Source organism: Podarcis melisellensis, assembly GCF_964234715.1.
Source record: "Podarcis melisellensis genome assembly, contig: HAP1_SCAFFOLD_154, whole genome shotgun sequence".
Lineage (NCBI taxonomy): Eukaryota > Metazoa > Chordata > Lepidosauria > Squamata > Lacertidae > Podarcis > Podarcis melisellensis.
This window is the reverse complement of record NW_028113046.1, coordinates 39,042-64,118: the sequence shown is the minus strand read 5'-3', so window position 1 is coordinate 64,118 and position 25,077 is coordinate 39,042. Positions and strand designations below refer to the sequence as shown.

At 46.5% G+C, this 25,077-nt stretch overlaps 2 protein-coding genes across 4 annotated transcripts in view; both read left to right on the top strand.

Moving 5' to 3' along the window:
- The window catches only part of LOC309362403 (uncharacterized protein), a 44,179-nt gene extending 20,733 nt beyond the window's left edge, over window positions 1-23,446 (top strand). The window contains exons 1-3 of one of the 3 annotated variants that reach the window (XM_081931747.1): window positions 11,842-12,063; window positions 17,271-17,432; window positions 19,968-23,446. In XM_081931747.1, the coding sequence (XP_081787873.1) occupies window positions 17,333-17,432; window positions 19,968-20,986 (1,119 nt within the window). In that variant the 5' untranslated portion in view covers window positions 11,842-12,063; window positions 17,271-17,332 and the 3' untranslated portion in view covers window positions 20,987-23,446. Of the gene's footprint in view, window positions 1-11,840; window positions 12,064-17,270; window positions 17,433-19,967 lie in introns of those variants that run through there. The other 2 variants (XM_081931748.1, XM_081931749.1) reach the window with 2 other exon arrangements.
- LOC309362400 (uncharacterized protein) overlaps window positions 1-25,077 on the top strand; it is a gene marked incomplete at its 3' end in the record, with an annotated part of 151,637 nt that overhangs the window by 93,105 nt on the left and 33,455 nt on the right. Inside the window, exon 2 of the mRNA XM_081931745.1 lies at window positions 23,518-23,578. The remainder of the gene's footprint in view (window positions 1-23,517; window positions 23,579-25,077) is intronic.

The following is a 25,077-nucleotide window of genomic DNA, read 5'->3' as shown; positions in this document are numbered from 1 at the left end:
GGGTGCTCCAGTGCTGCGGGGGTGAGTGCGGGATACTGTTCTCTCCCCCTGGTGTGCAGCCGGTCATCTGGATCCGGCCAGCTCGTAATAGGCTCGTCGACGTCGATCTCCTCTGCTTCCATCTCTCTGCAGCTGTGCTTGAATGCAGGATCCTCCCCCAACCCGTCCATGTCCTTCTCTCCCCCTGTCACCTCGGGCGAGGTTGCGTGTAAGAGTCCCCTGCTCCACCCAACTTCCGGTTGATTGTCCCACCAATAAGAGCGGTCCGTGCCAAACCCCGAGAGCGATCCCTGCGCACTGTCGCAGATGTAGCACTTCCTGTTCCCTCTAGGAGCCTTCGCCTTGACTGTTCCTGGTGTTTGGGCTCTGGTTGCTGTCTGAGCCCTAGCACCACCTATCTCCATTGGTTCTTCTCCCCTCCCCAATGGAGGCGTGGATTCCGCGCGTCCCGTCTCTCTGGGTAGGAAAGGAGTTGTCCTGGCTTGTGTGCGCCCTAAACCTCCCTCATTCCTGTTCCAAGGGCGTTCTTCCAGGCGCACGCCTACCGCCAGGGCTTTTTGTATGACTTCCGTGGTGCTGGTAGGTCTCTCCCCCCTTGCCAGCTCATCTTTCACAGCCCCATTTAGTCCTTCCCAGAACAGATCTCTTACGGCAGCGGAGTTCTTCTCCCAACCGAGCACATTTACAAACGCAAAAAAGCGGGAGTGATATTGTCTTACAGTGCCTTTGCCCTGCTTCAGCCCATGCATTTCCCTCCTGGCTACATCCACATCTACCGTCGATTTAAAACAAGCGTCCATAGCTTTGAGAAATGCGTATGAATCATTGAGGGCGGGGTCATTTTCGCGCCATAAAGTGCGCAGCCACGATTTAGCTTCCCCATGCAGATGAGTTATTATGAAGCCCACTTTCTCCTCCTCATCTCTAAAGTCTTTCAAAAGCAATTTGAGCGCAAAAACTATGTCTGCTCTGAAGTTAGGATACTGCTGCAGGTTCCCGTCAAAATGGGCTACGATGCTGCCCCCCCTCTTCCCGAGGCCAACTCCAGGGGTTGAAATTCACCAACATCTGGAGGGCCAAAGGTTCCCACACTTACTTGCAGGCTCCGGCCTAAGACCGAGTTCATCAGAGTTGGGTCCTTGTTGACTAAGAGCGCCGGGGATGATGGGAGTTGTAGTCCAACAACATCTAGGGACCCAGGATTGAATGACACCGGCTTGTAGGATATATTGTTGCCTAGGCTAAGCAGTCCTGGGTCTTGGGAGGAGGCCACACGTATACCACCTTGAGTTTCATGATGGAAGAAAGGAAGGATATGGCAGCAGAAAAGTAGAATGTTTCTTAAATAAATCAAGGCCCATGGTTGCTTTTTGCTGAGCCCTGCTATATAGGCCCGCAGGACTCTGCCTCGTGTTGGATTTTGGGCAGAGGGGAGGTGTGTTGCCAGGATACTTTTTTCATCCTGCTTGCATTCTTTATGTATAAAGAATGTAAATCATTTTAATTGATTTTAATAGCATTATCATATCGCTTTTAACTGCTGAGGGTGGGGCCTTATAGTGAAGGGTGGCAACAAAATAATAATCTGAATACAGTGCTCTGCATTGGGATACAAAAGGGTCAAGCTAGAATGAGTTTCGTTTGCGTAACTGGGCTCCCAAAATTGTGACACACAGCATGAGCGTCACAGAAGTGATTGAAAAGCAAAATGAAAGCTATTCAGTTACTTAACCTTGACCATAGCAGAAATGCATTTCCCCACCTTCCCTTGAAACAGCCTTGCCCTACAATGCTGTGTCACAAGCTGTCCATGGCAACGATCCCAGATCTCAGAAGGCAGGCAGTGGGGACGAGTGCTGTGTTGCCCTGTGAGGAACAGAAAACGGCACTGGAGGCTGCCATTGTGGGCTCCATTTGTTCACTGTCACCCCTGATTGCTTGCCTTCTCCACATCCACACCATATTTAAATCATTCTAGTACCACTTCAGTCAGTCATGGATTCCCCCAAAGCATTCTGGGAGCTGTAGTGAGTCTGGCTGGCTGCTGCTGTTGCTGCATATCCCTGTTCCCTGTTTCTGTGTGTCTGTGAGGAGAATGCAGGACACTGCAAAAGACAAGGGTGCCATAAGGCAGACAGAGAGTGATCCGTCCCTATGCATGTAAATAGAGAGACTTCTGTTCAGGAGATTTCTGTATAAAGAACTCTTTATAGAGGGGGAAATGGGGACTAAGTGAGGTTGGAGTGGAACCGTGTTTGCATGAACATGACAATGTAAAATATGCTCCCCATTTAAATTTTTATTAAAATAATTCATTCAGTTACCCAGAAGAGTCATTAGGCTTTTTTTTTGCTGTAAGCTACTCCATACATTGTAAGAAGTGGGTCAGGAAACCCTTGATCCCACTCCTTAAAATACCGAATGGGACTCCTAAATATGCATAGGCCCAGGCTGCACAAAAACTGTTATTTTGTACTGCAGCCCACATCTCAGAATAACAGATAGGCACCATACTGAGATTTCCGTAACTGCTCCATACAGGACATGTTATAAGGTGATAGTAAACCTGCTGCGTACATGTTATCTATGTGCTTTCTAGAGTGTGTTTGGGGGCTTAGAGGAAATTTCCTCAACTACAACCTAAAACGTCTTATTTACCTACCACATATTGTCTGCCTCTTAGGTGCAAAACAAGGTGGCAGCCCTAATTCCTAGACTGGCCCTTTGCAGGATCACATTCCATGGCTTTCCAATGAAGCTGCACTGAAGAATGTTAATGGATGAGAGAGACTTGTTTTTTAAAATGTTTTTATTAAATTCTTGGGTACACCCAGAGTCCCTGTTTTCAAGTCACAGAATCCTTCAAACAAATCAGTCCTATTAAGAGTGAGACAGTACTCTTCTAAGCAGTATGGAGTTGGGAGGGGGAAGAAAAGTGGGGAGAGAGAGGGAAGGAAAGCGAGAAAGAAATAAACATTTCATTCATTTCTATAGTATGTGAGCTTTTGTGTCAGCGTCAGGTAAGCAGGTATTTTATTTTTATTGGCAGTGGGAGAGACCAGAGGGCTCAGGAAGGTGGTTTGTTGCAGGATATTCGTCAAAGCAACGCCCAATCTCTGTGGTGTTTGAGACTGACCCCCAATGGCTGTTCAAACACATGAGGGAGCCATTGCCTGCTGCAGTCAACATGTGGCGACCATGTGTGTCTAAAATCCCAGGAGGCAGAGACCCAAATCTGGACTGAGACAAGGGAATGGCAGATCTCTAGCTAGGGACTGACCTGTGGGAATGTTTAGAAAGGCAGGAGAGGATATATTATTTGATGATATCCTTACTAACTTGCGTTAACAAGTTCTATATCTTAGCATAGTTCGAACATTCTCCTTTTCAAATTTGCACAACGGTAAGCTTGTTGCAGGCTCGTCTTGTAGCCTTATGAGGCTTTGCCCTCGGGTGGGAAAAGTATTGCGCCTGGGAAAGGGAAGTGGGAGTCAACAGACACTCAAGGAATAGTTTCGGAGAAAAGGCTTTTATTTCTACCATCCATGAACTGGTAGAAGGAGCAAGTGTGATAAGTCACAAAAAGCATGCACGAGTTCACAATCATGTGCACAAGATCCGGCCCCCTTTCTCCTCCTCCCAGAGTCCTGCCCCATGAGTTCCTCTGAGCATGAACAGAAAGCTGTCTTGGGACTATTGGACTCTTGGCGCCCTTCCCAGGAAAAGGGGAATGAGAGTGGTTCAGCATGTCCAGAGATGTTGCAACTAGAATGAGATCAGATTCAGTTTCTCAGACCTGCTATGAACAGAGCCTATTCACTAGCCTTTAAAAGTAACATTTTGCCTATGCACAGCATCTTGTGATAGAGCAGAGGAGAGCAGAGAAAAGCTGTTTTGGATTTTTAGAAGACAAAAGGAGTTTTGGACAGTTTTGAGGCCTGTTGTGATTATTGAAGCCTGGGGTGATTTCACAGACAGGATTTGGGTATCCTGTCCCTTCAGTCTGAGCCTCACTAATTAAGATTCCTTATAAGATCCCTTGTTATCCCTCTTTAAAAGTGCAGACATGACAATCTTATTAAAATCAATATACAGGTAGTTCATTCATTTTCTTTTTGTTTTATGTTTTTTTTATAACTTTTATTTTGCTTTAAACAGGTACATATAAATATAAACAACCAAAATTACATAGGAAAATTCTATAATCTAAGGGAGTTAGTCCCAAGTGACTGCGACTGAGCAGTCATTTCTCCTAACACATAGAAAAAAAACAAAATGGAGAAGAAAGAATGAAGCACACGGAGCATTGTGCTCCTCCACCCAGAATAGGCCACACCTATTTCAAGTCACATGTAGAGGAAGCGCTTGTCCCAGGAAGTTTTCTCCTGTGTGGCACAAAGCATCCCCTAGCATGTCCACTCTAGGAATGTTGTACCTGACTGCTATGACTTTCATATCCCACAGACCCAAGCTCCTTCTGCCCGCTGACTAGCAAAGTCATGTTGTTGTTTAGTCATGTCCGACTCTTCGTGACCGCCTGGACCAGAGCACGCCAGGCACTCCTGTCTTCCACTGCCTCCTGCAGTTTGGTCAAACTCATGCTGGTAGCTTCGAGAACACTGTCCAACCATCTCGTCCTCTGTCGTCCCCTTCTCCTTGTGCCCTCCATCTTTCCTAACATCAGGGTCTTTTCCAGGGAGTCTTCTCTTCTCATGAGGTGGCCAAAGTACTGGAGCCTCAACTTCACGATCTGCCCTTCCAGTGAGCACTCAGGTCTGATTTCCTTAAGAATTGATAGGTTTGATCTTTTTGCAGTCCATGGGACCCTCAAGAGTCTCCTCCAGCACCATAATTCAAAAGCATCAATTCTTCGGCGATCAGCCTTCTTGATGGTCCAGCTCATGTCCCCCACAAAAAAAGCCCACCCTAAGATTCCTTCTCCTTTCGCTCTCCAATTTTACAAAGGCAAACTCCTATTATACAAAAAATTGCTTAATAAAAAATTGTGGCGGTGCCCTCATTGTGAATAAGTGAGGTTCATAGACCACAGAATCATAGAGTTGGAAGGGACCAAGAGGGTCCTCTAGCCGAACCCCCTGCGATGCAGAAATCTTTTCGACGAGGTGGGGCTCGAACCCACAACCCCGAGAGTCTCATGCTCTACCAACTGAGTTATCCCAGGACTCAGATCAAATTCAGCTGGTAGGATTGCAATGAATCGGGAGCAAAGCTTTTGTATGAATATATTAAATCAAGTTATTCTGATGCTCCCAAATGCACTGGTACAAATAAATTTTCAGATTGAACAAGTGGTATAATTACTGTTGTTGTTGTTGTTCTCCAGGAAAGTTGGATGACTTCCAGCAAAATATAAAAACATAATAAGACATCAGACATTAAAAATGTCCTGATTCTGCTTCTTTGACAGAAGCCGACAAATTTAGGACAGATGCTCTATATCACGGGTGTCAAACACAAGGCCCGCAGGCTGCATCCGGCCCGCCAGACCTCGTCATGTGGCCCGTGTAGCCGGCGGCGGCCGCCAGTCTTCACCTTTTATTCTTGCTTTTTTTTCTCGCTACTGCCTCTCTTTTGAACGCTGCCCATGTGATTTTTAATACCGGCTCGCCAGTCTCCGCCCACGGGGCCTCCTCGGACCAATGTGCGCCGGGGGGTGGGGCTGGGAGCGCCTGGGGCTCCGGGGCCGTGGCTCCGCTCCGGCAGTAGGAGAGAGGGGAGCGGAGGTGACGGAGCTGCTCCCCGGGACTTCCATCCGCTTGCGCCGAGCTCCTCGTCCAGCAGCTCCGGAGTCCTGCTGCAGCTCGGAGGGAATTGAAACGCGGGTGGGTGGGAAAGGGGTTGCAGGAGGACCGACCCCGGGGGCAGTGCGCGATCCAGCTCCTGTTTGCTTACTATGGGGCGGGTGGGAAAAGGGTAGGAGAGGGATGGCTGCGCCCTCAGAGCATTTCTGGCCCTGCGGGAGGAGCCTTGGAGCGGCCGGTGGATGGACGTGTGGCGGAACGTGGGAGAGGCTGAGAGGGGACTTCTACCATGGATGCTTCAGTGGAGATTGCTGCATCGCAGGGGGTTGGACTAAAGGACCTTTGGGGGGGTCCCGTCTGACTACAATTCTGTGGTTCTCCTCGCTGAGGAAGTGCGGCAGGGTCGGGAGGAGGGCGCGGTGCCCGAGAGAGAGGGGAGGGAAAGAAAGAGAAAGAGAGAGAGAGAGAGAGAGAGAGAGAGAGAAGGAAGGAAGGAAGGAAGAAAGAGCCTTCAATCACTTTAAGGGGGGGGGGACGTCTGGAGGAGCCAGGAAGTGAGAGCTCACCCTAAAGAGCAGCGCACAGGCGATAGTGGTGATGGGTCTTGCTTGCCTTTTTACAAGCTTGGACGTGAGGGGTTTTTGCAGGTGGGTTGACACCAAAATATGAGGCAGAGCAGGTTGGCGTGGAAAGGAACAGAGACTTTAAAGTAGGTGATCTGGAGAAGAGAGCTGTGTGTCTAGTGAGGGGTTGGGGGGGGTGAAGGATCCAAGGCAAGTTCAGGGTTGCCACTCCTTCTTTCCCTCCCCCTTGGCAAGAGGTGTAAGCAGAAATCCAGCAATCGAAGGAATAGGGAAAATGGCACCCTGCTGGATTTCGTGCTGTTAAAAGGGTGCAGAGCAGGTGCCAAGGAAAAGGTGGCAACCTTTGGGAAGTGGACTGGGGGGAGTGCAGGAAAAAAGGGATGGTTGGGGAGGAAGGGTGCCTGTGGGAGTAGAATCGAGGACTGCTCACTCGCTCTTTTAAAAACCGGGATTGGGGGGCAAAATCTATGGGACGAAGAGAAGTTATGAGGGGCTGGTAGAGAATTGCACCTGAGGTTGGATTCTGGGGGCAGGGGGTATGGAGAAACCAGAGCAAAAAAACTGGGAGAAGATGGTGTGGGGGGGTGCTGTGTGGGTTGCAGAGAGAGATAATTGGGAGTGTTGGTGGGGGGAATTGAAGGGAGCTCAGGGGAGAGGCTGAATGGCAGCAAAGTGATGTAGGCAGAGTGTGAGTGAATGAGACATTAACAAAGCAAGGAGGGTCTTGTATTTGTGGAGGAGTAAAACGGCTGACGAATGTGTGTGAAAAGCCGAATGCCCTGGGAGGAATGGAGACAAAGAAAAGCTGAGCCTCTGTTAACGAAACGCAGCAAATTAGCAACAGTTAAAATCGTGGTTGTGTAACTATTGTCCCTAAAATATCACAAAACACGTTCAAACAATCAAGCTGTGCGATCAAGTTATTAAAGTGACTTCATCTCAAGCATCAAAGTTTGTTTTCTCTCCCACCCACCCACCCAAAATGGCCCTATCACCAGCTAATTTGTCCAGAAATAAATCAGTGGCCACAGTTATTCCAATCAGGTAGTGAGACACAGATCATGAAAGGCACAAATTCTGTTCCTTATAGCCTCCATCATCCTATGTCCATCTTCAAACTAGAGGTGGAATCATCTTACGCAGGATATTTTAGAGTTCCACACCTACTCGTGAGGAGATCTCACCCCTCCCATACCCAAGAATCTCCTGATTATCTCCTGATGGTCTCTGCTGACTCTCCAGAGAGCAGGAGGCGTGTCCTGCTATCTACTTATTCTGCCCAGCACCACATCTGAGTGTGTGTGAGTGAGAGAGAGTCAGTCAGTCAGTGTATCGGAGAGAGAGAGAGTGTTAGAGATCGTGTCTAGAGATAAGGTTGCTGCTAAGAGCAGCTGCAGACTCTCAGTGTAGCATTGATTTATGCTTAGAATATTCAGCTCTGTATATAGTTTTGTATCATAGTTGTAGTTACAGAATAAAAGGAAGATATTCTACAGAGCTGCTCTCCGAGTGGTTTATACTCTGCAAGACTCTGCAAAACTCTGCTGCGCAACGACTGTATTATTGAGACAGTGAATCCGGTGCTCTCAGCTCTAAGCTGTGAGTCCACAGCACTGTGACCTGTTCCTGTGAGAAAGGAGGTCTCTGGCGGTGCTACCCAGCTCACCTAGCCCAGTCGGGGTTGAGGTGCATGAGTCCAGTTGGTGCACTGGCTCAAGGGCGATGCTGACAACTCGTGTCCTCATATCACTAAATGTTTAATTGAATATGGAGTTTCTATCAGTATGTATTTCTGAGAATGGGGGAAATGTCTACTCATTTCTCTCTTCTCCTCTCCTGAGAAATTTGCAGTTGGAAACATACAGAATTATTTTGTGTGCATAAGCCAATGTGTGCCTCTCATGTAATGTGTCTATAGCCAGTTTTTCTCATCTGTGCATTTTGTTGCTATAAACAGACATGGTGCTGTTTTAATTCTGTGCATTATTGTTTCTTTTAGGGTCCAGTGAGGACCTGGATAGCTGAGTTGGTTAGAGGGGTAGTGCTGATAACACCAAGGTTGCAGCTTCTATCCCAAAGCTCAACAACTTTGGGGTAAAATTGTGAAAAAAGAAGAAAGCTAAACAACTTCAATCCTTAAAAAAGGTCAACAACTTTGGTCGGCCCTCACGCATGTTCACTTCATCAAATCTGGCCCTCTTTGAAAAAAGTTTGGGCACCCCTGCTCTATATCAACTCAATGACAGGGAACCAGGCAGCGGGCCTTCTTGGTAGTGGCACCCACTCTGGAATGCTCTCCCGTCAGATGTCCAGGAAATAAGCATCTATCTGACTTTTATAAGACATCTGAAGGCAGCCCTGTATGGAGAAGCTTTCATTGGAGCTGTTTCATTGGTTTTTTAAAAATATTCTGTTGGGAGCTGCCCTAGTGGCTGGGGAAACCCAGCCAGATGAGCAGGTATAAATAATGTTGTTGTAATATTAATATTATTATGCTTAATTGATAGCAGTTCCCGGAAGCCGCCAAAGGGGAGAGATGCTCTTGGGCTCCAATCCTATGCTGTAGCTTCACAGAAAAAGATCCCTTTCTTTTACAGAGAATTTCCAGCATTCGCTGCTGGTGTTGCTTGATTTCTAAACTGCTTGATTTTCAGGAGTTGTTATCTCTAGTTTTGGAGCTGAAACCAATTTGGGGCTTTTCTCCTTCTGGGGGTTTCCCCCTTTGCGCTCCATTCCAGCTGTTGCAGTTTAACACCGGAGCTGTAATTGAGCTAAAATCACTGTGTGTGTGTTTGTGTGCTTTCCTTCCAGCACCATTTAACCTTAAAAAAAAAAAAAAAAGATGCCCAGGCGCAGCAAATTGCCACAGCCATTGGAGCCTTGGGAATGTGATGTCCTGAAGGGAGTATTAGCTTCAGGAGCCCTGTCCATGATTAGATCTTATAAAAAGGCTTGGGTGGACTTGATGGAGTTTCAAGGCAAATTTGTAAATTAATAATAATAGTAATAATAATAATAATAGTAAAAAACGAAGAAGCTAGGCTTGACATACCTCAAGGCAAATTAAAAAATCCTAGGCTTGACACACCTCCTACCAAGGCTGAAGCTCTGCAATACTTGGTACATTGGAGGGTGCTGGGTCGTGCAGCAAAGACTCTTAAACATCCAGTAGGCGGCAATCTCCTTTTTCTGTAAGGTTGTTTAATCCAGAGACCCTGGTGTAGCCTTCTTAGTGTGAAGGGCACTGTAGGGCTAGCGCAGGCTGCAGCCTCCTAAAAGTGATGGTAGAAGGCCCTTAACTTATGACATTCTATGCCAATACTTAAATAAATAAATAAATAAATAAAAGTAAAATAATAATAATAATAAAAAATAAAATAAAATAAAAAATTAAGAAGTATCTGTTGGTCCGAGGACAAGGCCCAGTTATTTACAGCTGCATACTCCGTTGCCTTTGGCAGTGGCGAAGTAGTTTGTAAGGGCCAACCAGATTCCGCTGCCCGGGGTAGTTTGAGAGACCTGACCTTGTTCAGATCCAATTTAGTCCTGCATGTCCAATGTTCCAAAACCGATCAGCAGTAAAGGACACTAAACATTTCATGTACGTGATACCAACCGTCTCAGGTCCATTCCTCAAACATTGGGATGGCTCCGGCTTTGCATGGCATCAGTCCACGCGCGTTATGCGAAGGGCAATTGCTGCCTGCGGTTTACCCTCAGCTGAATTCGCAGTTAACTCCTTTAGGATTGGGGCTGCCACCACAGCAGTGCATTTGGGACTCTCAGCGGAAAGGATGAGGGACTTGGGGGCAGTGGAAGTCTGATGCATATAAAGGATATATTCGTAAGACCTTGTGACTGATCACAGTATACCTGACCTGGCTTTGTTACCTTCTTTTGCTTTCAGGTGACGTTGTGGTGCATATTTGGAGTATAGGCCCTGCACCGTCCACTGGGATAGAAACCATGCCGTTAACGGGGACCTAGGGTGCAGGAGCTATGAGGGCGCGCATCTGGATAATCGGGCACAGCATTGTGCATTGGGCCAGGGTCCGCGCCATCAATTCCGGTCTCAGGCCGCACCTTAACTACATCAATATATCTTGGATCTCTCGGAGGGGAATGTGCTGGGCCGAAATGTTGTCCGCTATTAGGGCCAGAGCGGCAGCGGAGGGCCCCCCAGATGCTTTAGTTATCCAGTTAGGCGAAAATGAGTTAGCTTACAGAAAGGCAGTCGACTTGATGTGGCATATCTTTAGTGACTTTGAGGAACTTAAGGCCTCTTACCCAAATGTCACTATTATTTTATTTGGGCCTTGTTGATGGAGAGGCGGGTTTGGAGAGATTGCAGGTGCCCGATAGCCATAAATAGGGCTAGAAAAGTCTTGGATCGGGTGGTGGTGCGTACAGTGGCAGCCCTGGGTGGGAGGGTCATTGACCACCCGGGGATACGTTTCAACTGTGAGGCCCTCTACCGGCTTGATGGCGTGCATCTTTCGGATGCAGGAAATGATATTTGGCTGATGGCGTGCATCTCTCGGATGCTGGAAATGATATTTGGCTGATGGATATAGCAAAGGGGATAAGGGATTGGTTTCAGGCAGGAGAGTATTGGCGGTGAGCGATTGCTCGTGTGGCGGTTAGGCATTGGTAAGAAGGGGTTAAGAGGATGTGGGGGGGGAGGAACGCCATCACCACGCCCGGGGGGGGGGGGCGTGACCCTGTCCGAAGCCTATGGAGGTGGGGGCCAAAAGCACGCCCCCCCCAGTGGTGACGGAGCTCAGCAGGAGACTCCCCCTCTATGGTGTTAACCCTTCCCGTGTCTCCAGCAAATGGGCTGGAGCCGGATAGGACCAATGCCTAAGCCAATGCCTCTCATTCCTGAATTCAATAAAGTTGTGGCCTAATTCGCCCATTTAACCTTAAATTATGGTGTCTTGTGTCTTTATTTATCCTGGTGTGGGGCGGGAACTCGCCACGCAATGCTGAGATTACTGCAGTGCAGGGGGTTGGACTCTCAGGATCCCCTTCCACCTCTCCATTTCTATGATTCTAACAGGGTGCGGGACTAGATGGGATTGATCAAACTACAGGGCTCTTCATGTGATCTGTGTGTGTGTGCATGCAGACGAATGTGTGTGTGTGTGTGTGTGTGTGTGTGTGAGAGAGAGAGAGAGAGAGAGAGAGAGAGAGAGAGAGAGAGAGAGAGAGAGAGAATCTTCAGGCAGAGGCCCCTGTCTCTTATTTGCAACCAGGATGAATGAGCTGCAATACCCCCACACTTGACCCACCGCTTCCCTGCCTGCTCTGTCTCCACCCCCAACCCCAATTATGGGTATTGCATTGCATTGCACACAAACACCCCCCAAAGCACCCCAAGGCGCTTTGCACTCACCGGATTCCTTGCAGGACAAGGACAGTGCAGGACGGCAGAGGGGGCGGGTCAGCTGTTCTGCTTAAGCCGCGCCCCCTTTCCCAAGTCAGTATCGAGCAGCCGCCCCTCCCCCAGCAGCTTCCACTCTCTGCCTTCAATCTTTAAGGCAACGAGCATCTGTTCCCTGTACTTGAAGCCCAGGTTCCCTCCCTCCTCTCCCCATTGGCTGGGTACTGCAAGGTTTTCCCCTGACTATTATCCCCCAGAGATATCCTGCCTCCCAGGCGGGGGCTCCCATTCCCGCCCCCGCTGCCCAGGGTCGCTGCTGCTGCCAGGATTTCGGGTGAGTGCAAAGCCAGCGGCGGGGAAGGAGGGAAGGGGCTTGGCAAGGGGTGGGGGGTCCAGGATGAGAAGCCCCGGGACGGGGAGAAGAAGAGAAGGGAGGAAAGGGAGCTGTTTCTCTTAATGGGGCCTTGAAGGTGGAGGGGTGTGTGTTCCGTTGTGGAAAGAGAGAAGCTTCTTCCTGCTTGGCTCTGGGGCAATGGGAGTTGCAGGGAAGGAGGCGGGAAAGGGGAGAGGGTTGGGCATTGCAGACCAGCCTCGCCATAGTAGTAATAATAATATAAATAAATAAATAAATGCTATTTATACCCCGCCCCCATTGTGCGGCTTCCAACAAAATAAGAAACACCAAAAACATCCAAACATCCAAGTCTTCCGTTTTGTAGAGGAGATGGGGACATGGACTGCTGGATGGCAGAGGGAGAAAGAGGAAAAGATGGGGAGGAAAACAAAGGCAGGGGGGGCCTGGCAGGAAGAAGGAAGGGCTGAGGCCTCCTCCAAAGCAGCTCTTTGTTCCTTGAACTCCTTGCATAAAATAATGGGGGCAGGTTTGATGAGGCCCTAAGCTACTGGAGGTCATGGGGCCTTTTATATGCCCAGCTGTTCTTTGTCAACAACAAATTGTCGCTGTTTTTTGTGTTGAATATAGGCTGTATGGTAATTTATGGACCTAATAGGTATCTAAAACCATTTGCACATAACAGAGTATGTATTTTCGCAAAGTAATTGTTGAACTGAAATACAATTACGAAGTATATTAATAGTGAAATAATTATTAAGCTCTAACTTAAAATGATTTTGTTATTCATAACAAACTTAATAATGCAAACACATTGGCATTTGGCAATAACAAAAGTTCCTTTAGAAACACAATTTACAAAGACTCCTGATCTAGTCCTAGAAACTTGCTATAATAATAGGTGTAAATATATGATGCAAACTACTAATAATTATAAATAGCATTATTAATATGAAATTAAATGTTATAACCTGTACAATGCAATTGTAGTTAATACAATGCATTTTTTTATATCAGTATCAATATTACCATAATAGTCCACATTCTTCATTGGGACAGCAGACCTTTGTACCCTGTTACACTTAGTGAGTGTAAAAGACAGTATTTCTAGTAATATGTCGCATTTATAAATAATACCAATACTGTACACACCTGTACATTAAAATTATTTTACAGGACTAATTGTATTAATGCATCTACCCAGTACCCATTCAACTGTATAATTTTATCATGATTCATTGTGTACTGTGTATACAAACAGTACACAAACATGATCTAAATTACAATACTTTCCTTCTTGCCTTTGGCAAAGCAAAGTCACTCATGATATCATCAAATGATAAACTGCTTAGCTTGTCACTTTCTATATACATGAGGCTGAAGTAACATAATTTATCTTGAGACATTGTTGTTCCAAATTCATTTTTTATCCTCTTCAGTCAAGAAACGAATCTTCACAAATGGCAATTTGCAGTCATCATTCAGAGGAACATTCTCACAATTGCTTCTACATTAGGGAATGCTGATTGGACATCATCGTTGTTGTTTAGACACTAAGTCGTGTCTGACTCTTTGTGACCCCATGGACCAGAGCACGCCAGGCACTCCTGTTTTCCACTGCCTCCTGCACTTTGGTCGAACTCGTGTTAGTAGCTTTGAGAGCACTGTCCAACTATCTCGTCCTCTGCATATAAGTTAAATACCGTATTTTTCGCCCTATAGGATGCACTTCTTCCCCTCCAAAAATGAAGGGGAAATGTGTGTGCGTCCTATGGGGCAAATGCAGGCTTTCACTGAAGCCTGGAAAGCGAGGAGGGGTCGGTGTGCACCGACCCCTCTCGCTCTCCAGGCTTCAGGAGAGCCGCAGCGCCAGCCCCACAAGGTCGGGTGACAGCGGGGAGGCGGAACGCCACCATCCCGCTGTCTCCTAATGTGGTTTGGAGGCTGACGGCGGGGAGATGCGTGCTTCTCCCCGCCGCCAGCCCCGCAAGCTCCGGGGGCAGCTGGGAGGCGCAGCGCGTCTTCCCGCTGTCCCCGGACCTGGTCTGCAAGCGGGCGGTGGAGAGACAAGCGCTTCTCCCCGCTTCCAGCCCCGCAAGCTCCGGGGACAGCTGAGAGGCGCAGCGCGTCTTCCCGCTGTCCCCGGACCTGGTCTGCAGGCGGGCGGCGGGGAGAAGAGCGCTTCTCCCCGCTGCCAGCCCCACAAGCGCCGCGGGGGAAAAATAATTCCCCCCCCTTTATTTCCCCCCCAAAAAAACTTGGTGCGTCCTATGGGGCGAAAAATACGGTAGACAAGGAGACAATATACAGCCTTGTCGTACTCCTTTCCCAATTTTGAGCCAATCAGTTGTTCCATATCCCGTTCTAACTGTTGCTTCTTGTCCCACATAGAGATTTCTCAGGAGACAGATGAGGTGGTCAGGCACTCCCATTTCTTTAAGAACTTGCCATAGTTTGCTGTGGTCCACACAGTCAAAGGCTTTTACGTAGTCAATGAAGCAGAAGAAGATGTTTTTCTGGAACTCTTTAGCTTTCTCCCTAATCCAGCTCATTGTTGCAATTTGGTCTCTGGTTCCTCTGCCCCTCCAAAATCCAGCTTGCACTTCTGGGTGTTCTCAGTCTACATACTCCTTAAGCCTGCCTTGTAGAACTTTAAGCATAACCTTGCTAGTGTGTGAAATGAGCGCAATTGTGCAGTACTTGGAGCATTCTTTGGCGCTGCCCTTCTTTGGCATTGCGTTCTAGACTGATCTTCTCTGATCCTCTGGCCACTGCTGAGTTTTCCAAACTTGCTGGCATATTGAGTGTAGCACCTTAACAGTATCATCTTTTAAGATTCCGCTGGAATGTCATCACTTCCACTGGCCTTGTTATTAGCAGTGGTTTCTAAAGCCCATTTGACGTCACTCTCCAGGATGTCTGGCTCAAGGTCATCAGTCACACTACCTGGGGTGTATGGGACATCCATATCTTCCTGGCATAATTCCTCTGTGTATTCTTGCCACCTCTTCTTGATGTCTTCTGCTTCTGTAAGGTCCTTGCTACTTTTGTCCTTTATTATGGTAATCTTTGCATAAAATGTTCCTTTAATATCTCCAATTTTCTTGAACAGATCTCTGGTATTTCCCATTCTATTGTTTCCCTCTATTTCTTTGCACTGCTCGTTTAAGAAGTCCCTCTTGTCTCTCCTTGCTATTCGTTGGAAGTCTGCTTTCAATTTCATGTATCTTTAACTATCTCCCTTGCATTTTGCTTGCCTTCTGTCCCCCGCGGTTTGTAAGTCCTCATTGGACAACCACTTTGCTTTCTTGAATTTCCTTTTCATTGGGATGGTTTTCATTGCTGCCTCCTGTATGATGCTTCGAGCCTCCAACCATAGTTCTTCAGGCACTCTGTCCACCAAATCTAAATCCTTAAATCTGTTCCTCTCTTCCACTGTGTATTCATAAGGGATTTGATTTAGATTGTATCTTACTGAACCAGTGGTTTTCCCTGCTTTCTTCAGTTTAAGCTTGAATTTTGCTCTAAGAAGCTGATGATCTGATCCACAGTCAGCTCCAGGTCTAGTTTTTGCTGACTGTATAGAACTTCTCCATCTTTGGCTGCAAAGAATATAATCAATTTAATTTCGATGCTGCCCATCTGGTGATGTGCATGTGTAGAGTCATCTCATGTGTTATTGGAAAAGAGTGTTTGTTATGACCAGCTTGTTTTCTTGACAGAACTCTATTAGCCTTTGCACTGCTTCGTTTTGAACTCCAAGGTCAAACTTGCCAGTTGTTCCTTTTATCTCTTTGACTCCCTACTTTAGCATTCCAATCCCCTAGGATGAGAAGAACATCCTTCTTTTGTGTCAGTTCTAGAAGGTGTTGTAAGTCTTCCTAGAATAGGTCAAGTTCAGTTTCTTTAGCATTGGTAAGGTAAAGGGACCCCTGACCATTAGGTCCAGTCATGGCCTACTCTGGGGTTGGGGCGCTCATCTTGCTTTACTGGCCGAGTGAGCTGGCATTTGTCTGCAGACAGTCATGTGGCCAGCATGACTAAGCCGCTTCTGGCGAACCAGAGCAGCGCACGGAAACGCCGTTTACCTTCCCGCTGAAGTGGTACCTATTTATCTACTTGCACTTTGACATGCTTTTGAACTGCTAGGTTGGCAGGAGCAGGGACCGAGCAAGTGAGCGATCTAGGCATATTAGCATATCTTTTTTTGAGCAAAATTTTGCCATATATTCATCAAAAAATTTCCACTCCTTTTTAAGTTTTTGATTCGACTCATTTCTTATTATAGCAGTTAATTTTGCCAGAATTAAATATTCATTTAGTTTACAAATCCATTCCACGTTTGTGGGTATTGTTTTTGACTTCCACCTAGCAGCAATCAGTATTCTAGCAGCTGTACTTGCATACGGAAAATCCCCCCCCCCCCCCGGTATCTCATCATCTGTCAATCCAAGGAGATATGTCTCTGGTTTGTTTGTTATTGATATTTTCAACATCTTCTTTGATTCTTCGTATACTGCTATCCAAAATTTCTTAATTTCCTCACACCTCCACCACATATGTGGTCCAGGCAGTGGTATTTATATAATTTATCTGTTGTTTTGGGTCGATTATGAGACCTTTGAAGGCCCTGCCCCCTTTCCGCAAGAACTTCTGCACATGTTCCTATTTCTAACAAGCACTGGCTATTTCTGCTGAATATGTTCTGATGCCTACCGCGTTCTTTTACGTTGTGATGCTGTGCATGTTGGTAAGCTGTGTTATATGCAGCCATTTGCATCATGTGGCAACTCATGTTCCAGCTTTCAGCTGTATCTTTGTGATTCTCATATTAGCTGTATTTCTGCCCCAACTGGGGGGCGGCAACTTGCAAAATAATCAGTTTCATAAAGCACAGGCTACCATAACTTCTGTTTTAGAATCACACTCAAGGATTTAAAGGGGTACACATTATCACATTTATTGTGGCCCTTTGGGCAACTGCCACAAGGCCACTACTGCCCATTCCATGCCAGCCTTGGGAAGGGAGAAGGGACAGGCAGACGGAAGGAATTGCCAAAGGTGTTTGAAAATGGGTGGAGGCTCTTTGGAAGCGGGTGCCCAATAGGGGCTTCTACAGGGGCAGCAGACTGTCGGGCAGAATCCCTACAGGAGCTCTGAGACTCCATTTGCTTCTTCCTTCCACCCAGGAAGTTACAACATGCCCTGGCTTCTGCGCTCCTAAAAAAATGAACCTGCAAACCTGGTCAGGATGGATGGAGGAAGATGGACAGGTGACCTGCTCAAGCTGTCTCCTGCATCCCTCCCTACGACCTCTGAGCATCCCCTCCCAGGGCCCTCGGAGAAATCTGGTGAGTTCCAGGGGAGAGGAGATGGGGACATGGATGGCTGGATGGTGGAGGGAAAAAGAGGAAAAGATGGAGAGGAGACCAAAGGCAGGAAGGGTCAGGCAGGAAGAAGGAAGGAAGGAAGGGAGGGAGGGAGGAAGGAAGGAAGGAAGGAAGGAAGGAAGGAAGGAAGGAAGGAAGGAAGGAAGGAAGGAAGGAAGGGGTGAGGCCTTCTCCAAAGCAGCTCTTTGTTTTTGGAATCCCTTTCATAAAGTAGTGGGGGCAGATTTTCTTCCTCTGTGCTTTTAAATTTCTAGTGTTATTTCCAATGCAGGATTTAAGTGACAATAATGATGTACACCAATCCAGAAAAATGGGTGAAGGGGGCTATGGAAATGCTTCCCGTCATTAATTATACTTCATATATTTAAATAGTTTATGTTACTTTTATTTTTCTAAAGACTGAGTCAGAGTGATACATTCCACCAGCATCAAAATGCAGTAGATGCATGTACCTCCCCAGTTTGGTGGACTTTCGGGACAAAGGACCTGTTATCATGATATACAGTTCCTCTGGCTAGAGCCTGTTCACATAGACTTGGGCATATGAAGACCAAGGGTGGCCAGTATTATAAGCGAATTGTGTAAACATGCCAGTCTTACAGTCAGGGTTTGTATGTGAGTGGGATAATAATTTATAGCGCCCCTGTAATTGTGTTCATGCATAAGCTGACATGGAGAGACTGTGGTACAACCTTGGTACAAATTTCAAATTAAGTGCACAAAACCAACAAAGAGACAGTGACTGCCAGCAACTAGGATAGCTTGAAAAAAAGGATTAGGCTGGTGTCTGTGCTCTGCCCTTGCGGTCCTAGGCAATAATGCTTCTTAATACTAGTTTCTGGAAAGCACAGGAGGGCAGAGGGCTCTTGGCCTGAAATCTTGCTTGCTGGTTTCCCCCAGGCATCTGCTTGGCCACTTTGAAAACAGGATGCTGGAATAGGTGGGCCTTTTCCCAATCCAGCAGGCTCTGTTTAGGTCCTAATGTTGTTGTTGTTTAGTCGTTTAGTCGTGTCCGACTCTTCGTGACCCCATGGACCAGAGCACGCCAGGCACCTCTGTCCTCCACTACCTCCCGCAGTTTGGTCAAACTCATGCTGGTAACCTCGAAAACACTATCCAACCATCTCGTCCTCTGTCGCCCCCTTCTCCTTGTGCCCTCCATCTTTCCCAGCATCAGTGTCTTCTCCAGGGAGTCTTCTCTTCTCATGAGGTGGCCAAAGTACTGGAGCCTCAGCTTCACGATCTGTCCTTCCAGTGAGCACTCAAGGCTGATTTCCTTAAGAATGGATGCGTTTGATCTTCTTGCAGTCCATGGGACTCTCAAGAGTCTTCTCCAGCACCATAATTCAAAAGCATCAATTCTTCGGCGATCAGCCTTCTTTATGGTCCAGCTCTCACTTCCATACATCACTACTGGGAAAACCATGGCTTTAACTATATGGACCTTTGTTGGCAAGGTGACGTCTCTACTTCTCAAGATGCTGTCTAGGCCTGTCATTGCCCTTCTCCCAAGAAGCAGGCGTCTTTTAATTTCGTGGCTGCTGTCACCATCTGCAGTGATCATGGAGCCCAAGAAAGTAAAATCTCTCACTGCCCCCATTTCTTCCCCTTCTATTTGCCAGGAGGTGATGGGACCAGTGGCCATGATCTTCGTTTTTTTGATGTTGAGCTTCATATTTTGCGCTCTCCTCTTTCACCCTCGTTAAAAGGTTCTTTAATTCCTCCTCACTTTCTGCCATCAAGGTTGTGTCATCTGCATATCTGAGGTTGTTGATATTTCTTCCGGCAATCTTAATTCCAGCTTGGGATTCATCCAGCCCAGCCTTTCGCATGATGTATTCTGCATATAAATTAAATAAGCAGGGAGACAAAACACAGCCTTGTCGTACTCCTTTCCCAATTTTGAACCAATCAGTTGTTCCATATCCAGTTCTAACTGTAGCTTCTTGTCCCACATAGAGATTTCTCAGGAGACAGATGAGGTGATCAGGCACTCCCATTTCTTTAAGAACTTGCCATAGTTTGCTGTGGTCGACACAGTCAAAGGCTTTTGCATAGTCAATGAAGCAGAAGTAGATGTCTTTCTGGAACTCTCTAACTTTCTCCATAATTTAGGTCCTAATATGTTGTAATATTTTTACACTTACATGTGGCATAAGAGTATTTCAGTTTTACTTCTTACTCATAGGAGAGACTTCTATTGGAGCCTGAGATCATTTCCTCACTTGAAAAAGAGAAAGACAGAGATGGTTCTTATAAACCAGCTCCACCGTAGATCTCTATTATAACATGATGGTGCTTTCTTAAGTGTGAATGGAGTGATCATGGGTTGCTCTTGCCATTATCTCATCTTTATTCCTAAAAATTTGGAACATGGAGACAGTGGACAATGGAGTGAAAATAAGAAAAGGTGCAAATGGGTTCAGTTCCTTTCATGTCTTTCTTAAAAGTCTAACAGGATTCTCTCTCCCCCCTCCCCTCCCCACTCCCAAACAGGTGAGGAAGATGATGGTCAGAATTCTACGGAGCCATCTGTGAATTCATTGGGAAGAACAAAGAAACAGTTTAAATGCAGGGAATGTGGAATGTGCTTTAGTCACTGTGGAAGAATGAGGATACACCAACAAACTCACACAGGAGAGAAACCATTTGAATGTGTGGAGTGTGGAAAGAGCTACAGTCAAAGTAGAAACCTTAGAATACATCAACGAACTCACACGGGGGAGAAACCGTTTAAATGCATTGAATGTGGAAAGAGCTTCAGTCAAAGTGGAAACCTTAGAAAACACCAACAAACTCACACGGGGGAGAAACCATTTAAATGCATTGAATGTGGAAAGAGCTTCAGTCAAAGTGGAAACCTTAGAATACATCAACGAATTCACACAGAGGAGAAACCATGTAAATGTATTGAATGTGGAAAGAGCTTCAGGCAGAGCGGAGCCCTTAGAGTACACCAACGAAATCACACAAGGGAGAAACCATTTAAATGCATTGAATGTGGAAAGAGCGTCATTGATAGTGTAACACTTAGAAGACATCAACGAACTCACACGGGGGAGAAACCATTTAAATGCACTGAATGTGGAAAGAGCTTCATTCATAGTGGAAAGAACTTGAGTTCTAGTGGAGCCCTTAGAACACATCAACGAACTCACACGGGGGGGAAACCATGTCAATGCATTGAATGTGGAAAGAGCTTTAGTTCTAGTGGAGCCCTTAGAAGACATCAACAAACTCACACTGGGGAGAAACCGTTTGAATGTATGGAGTGTGGAAAGAGCTTCAGTGAAAGTGGAACACTTAGAAGACACCAACGAACTCACACGGGGGAGAAACCATTTAAATGCACTGAATGTGGAAAGAGCTTCAGTGAAAGTAGAAACCGTAGAATACATCAACGAATTCACACAGAGGAGAAACCATGTAAATGTATTGAATGTGGAAAGAGCTTCAGGCATAGCGGAGCCCTTAGAATACACCAACGAACTCACACGGGGGAGAAACCATTTTAATGCATTGAATGTGGAAAGAGCTTCATTGATAGTGGAACACTTAGAAGACATCAACGAACTCACACGGGGGAGAAACAACGGGGGAGAGTGTGAATCTGGAATGCTCAAGGTGTGTGATGAATCTGTTGAGTTTTGACCTCCGCCCTTCACTGCCAGAATGATGGGTTGCCCTTGTCTTGTGGATCAGCATCTGTTAGGCTGCAGGGAATTGGCTTCCTTCCCCCCTTGGCCGTAGATAAGCAGAACAAAGGAAAAGGAGTCTTCTTACCAGTTAGAAACTTTAATGATTCCATCGAGAGAACAAAGAACCCGTCTTCACACGAATGGCAGTGCTCCCAATGAAGAAGTCCACCCCCTCACATCCCTAGTCACCCAGGTCACTTCTGCATCTTGTAACCTGGGCTCGTACCCTCTGTGCTTTCTGTCCTGCCACTTTTGTAGCTCTCCCTGACCTTGGGGAAAGTGGATGGATGCTTTCCAGAGACAGTGAATCTGTTAACTCTCCCCTCTCGGGAGTTTCTTCTGCAAGCTGTTCCCCATCCAGTATTTCCCAGCTTCTGCCTTCTGAACTATGTTCCTCTGCAAACCACTGTTCCAAATCTATACAGTCCTGCTCCTAGGAAGATTAAGGGGGATTGGGAGGCTCCCACCATTGTGCCTCAGTGCAGCTCTCCTCAGCACAATCCCTGGAGACTGCGGTTAGGTTTTGGTTTAGGGGAGAAAGCGTGGGCCTGGGTGTAGGCCGGGGGGGGGGGGAGAATAAAGGTAGAGATTTACAAGGGATGCTTCTTTTTCTGCGGAAGGCTGGTTTTAAGTGTTGTACATTTATTAGTAGGGAATGAATGTTGCATGCTTGTTTCAACGGCACAAGACACATCATATGGGGACTTCTGGCGAGGCAAAATGGCGGGTGCCACGGCGGCAGCAGCTCCTGAAGCCAGCCAGAGTCAACTGCGCTATCAGGCTGGCTGCAGGGTGCTGAGACTGCCGCTGACGCTTCCACTGCTGAGGAGGAACTGGGGTAACCACTGACACCCCCCAACCCAAATCGAGCCAGGAGCGAGGAAAACCCCGGAGCCAAGTCAGGGAGAAGGAGGAGAAGGAAGAGAGAGAAAGAGGAAGGAGAAAAAAGAGGGGATCCCCAACTTTGCCATGCCACTGCTGCCGCTGAGGAGCAGAGGGAGGAGAGCACTGGGAGGGCAAGGACACGTGACCGAACCCAGGTCCGACCTGAGCCTACTCCACTCCAAGAGAGCAGGCCAGGGCCCAGAGGAAGGCTGCACGACAGAGGAGACCACAGAAGAGATTACTTCTTAATTTTTCTTTAAAAATAGCGTTTTAAAATTCACTTTTTTTCTCTCTTTTTTTAAAAAAAACATGTCCTCAGATTGCTACTCTGACTTTGAAGATGGGCACTGGAAGTGGCACATGCTTCTGCTAAAAGCAGATCTAGGGAAGATTAAGTTAATTGCAACCTTAAACACACTTGGGTCCCATTAGAGAGGATCCTCATGAGGCCGGAGGAACATCACGCTGAGAGGCGTGAAGGCCACTCCCTGCAAGGCCTTTCCCACCTGGCCTAGGGGGCGGGACCCAGAGTCACCCAGCCCTACTATGTTAAATTTGTATTCTGTAGTTGATCTCCTTTGTAATATTTTACTTTGAAATCTTTTAAGGTAATATTTTAGTTTTCTGTTATATTGCTTTGACAGTATACTCTATACAGTAGTAAGTTGGGATAAAAACACCTCGGGTGACAAACACTTCAGGTTACAAACTCCACTAACCTGGAGGTAGTACCTCGGGTTGAGAACTTTACCTCAGGATGAGAACGGAAACTGCACGGCGGCAGCAGAAGGCCCCATTAGCTAAAGTGGTACCTCAAGTTAAGAACAGTTTCAGGTTAAGAATGGACCTCCAGAACCAATTAAGTTCTTAACCCAAGGCACCACTGTATTTCACTCTTTTCAAATTGTTTTATTTATGTTTTATTGATTTAACATGCTGTAAACCGCTTTGAGGTTTTTCTTAAAAATATAAAGCAGTATAGAAATGAAATAAATAACAATAAAGTATAGAGCATGGATATCCAACATGGGGTTGCTCACATGTTGGGCAACAACTCTTATAAGCCTCAGCCCGTACGGCCAAGGTTGATGGGAGTTGTATTTCAAAAGCTCAGGGGTTTAAAATCTCATGTTTCTTACAACTTGTCATCATGAATAATTTTAGGTAAAACTTTTGTTGATACAGAATTCATTTTTAGCTTCCAGGAGCAGCTGGTCACTTTGTAAACAAACCCAAATATATTGAAACACTTTACATTAAAACCAAATTTCAGAACAGATACAAACATAATTTTTCTTAAAAAACCCACACACCTTTTTTTTTTACTTTACAAACCATTATCTTCTCAATCCAAGATTTGCTTTTCATGTGTATAAAAATACTTTGTTATCAAGGGGGTACAGAAAAAAAAGTTACAATAAAAGCATTATCAGCATTTAAAAATAAAGATCAACCATTGCTAGGTAGAGCCTGGAGACATAATCCTAGAATCAACCCCTGCCCCCCCACAGCCCGCTTTTGCCTGTAAATGTATTTGATTCAAAGATCATATAAATCATATTTTTTGACATTAATTCTGATGGGCGGAGGCGAGTTTAACAAACTACACCTTAACAAACTACAGCTCCCAGAATTCTTTGGGGGAAGCCATGACTGTTTAAAGTGGTATAGTGCCCTTGAAGGACAGAGATGCCTCAGCTTTCTAAATCTTGGTTGCCAACCTCATCTCTGATGCCAAGCCAGGTCTAGAGGTGTGAGGCTGCATGTCTTCTGCCGCAACTGATTCGTGTATAAAATATACACCACGGTTGGGTTGAAACGGCACTCTTTACACTTACCTGGTTTGCACATGGTGTTAATGTGCCAAGGGTGGAGAACTTCAGACCCGGGGGGCCAAATGCACATGTGGTCTGTGGTCCTCTGAATTCACTGCTCTGAATCCATGGCTCTGCTTCGCCCCTTAGCCAGCCGGGATGTACCTTTCAACTCTTGACAATGCCTCCTCCCTCTTTGGTAGAAGGCAGATAGTTGTGTGTGTATCAGATATAACTTCCTCTAGAAAGGCAAAAGTTGCGCTCCTTGTTTGACCCACCTTTGCCTCTCTCACCCTGCCCAGCCCTGGCATGTGGCCCCTGGAAGGCGATCCGGGAGGGAATCTGGCCCTTGGTCTGAAAAACAGTGGAAGCTTCCAAACTGACAGTTGCGCAAGAGCATGCAAACCTAAGGCCTGCCCACATCCCACTGAACTATGCTAGGCTATGACTTCTGTCATTCCTGGCCATTGGCCACACCAGTAGGGGCTAATGGGAGTTGGAGTAAAGGAATGGTTGAGGGAACTATGGATATAGTATGAAAAAATAAAGACGTTCAGAAAGATGTTATTAGAGCTGTAGGGCTTGTGCACATTTACCTTCCCTTTGATGGGATCTCAGCACTCGAGATGCTGTTTAGATTTGTTTATCACCATCACCCCCCTCCCATTTGCTAGTGGATTCATTGCTACAGAGTTCTTGTGTATATAGTGGCATACAGGTACTACTGGCAGTGTTGATTGTCCGTCCCCCCCAATTTATTGCTTTATTTGTCAGGACTGAAAGCAAAGCAAAGAACTTCCCCTCCCACCTTACAAATTAAAACTGCCTTCCACTTTTCCTCAGTATTTCCTGTGCAGAATATTGCTTTCACATCCGTAGCGTACATTTGGCAGGCATCTAAAGTACATGGTCGTCGTCCCCCCACCCGGAGTGGTCAAATGGGAGGTATTCTTTGACAGTGTGTCTGTCTTGCTGCTGCTGCTGCTGCATGTCACTGTTCCCTATTTCTGTGTATCTGTGAGGAGAATACAGGACACTGCAAAAGACACAGGGTGTTATGATGGTGCAATAAGCCAGTCAGAGAGTGGTCCCTCCCTATAATGTAAATAGAGAGACTTCTTTTCAGGAGATTTCTGTATAAAGAACACTTTGCTGAGGTGGAAGTGGGGACTAAGTGAGGTTGGAGTGGAACCATGTTTGCATGAACAT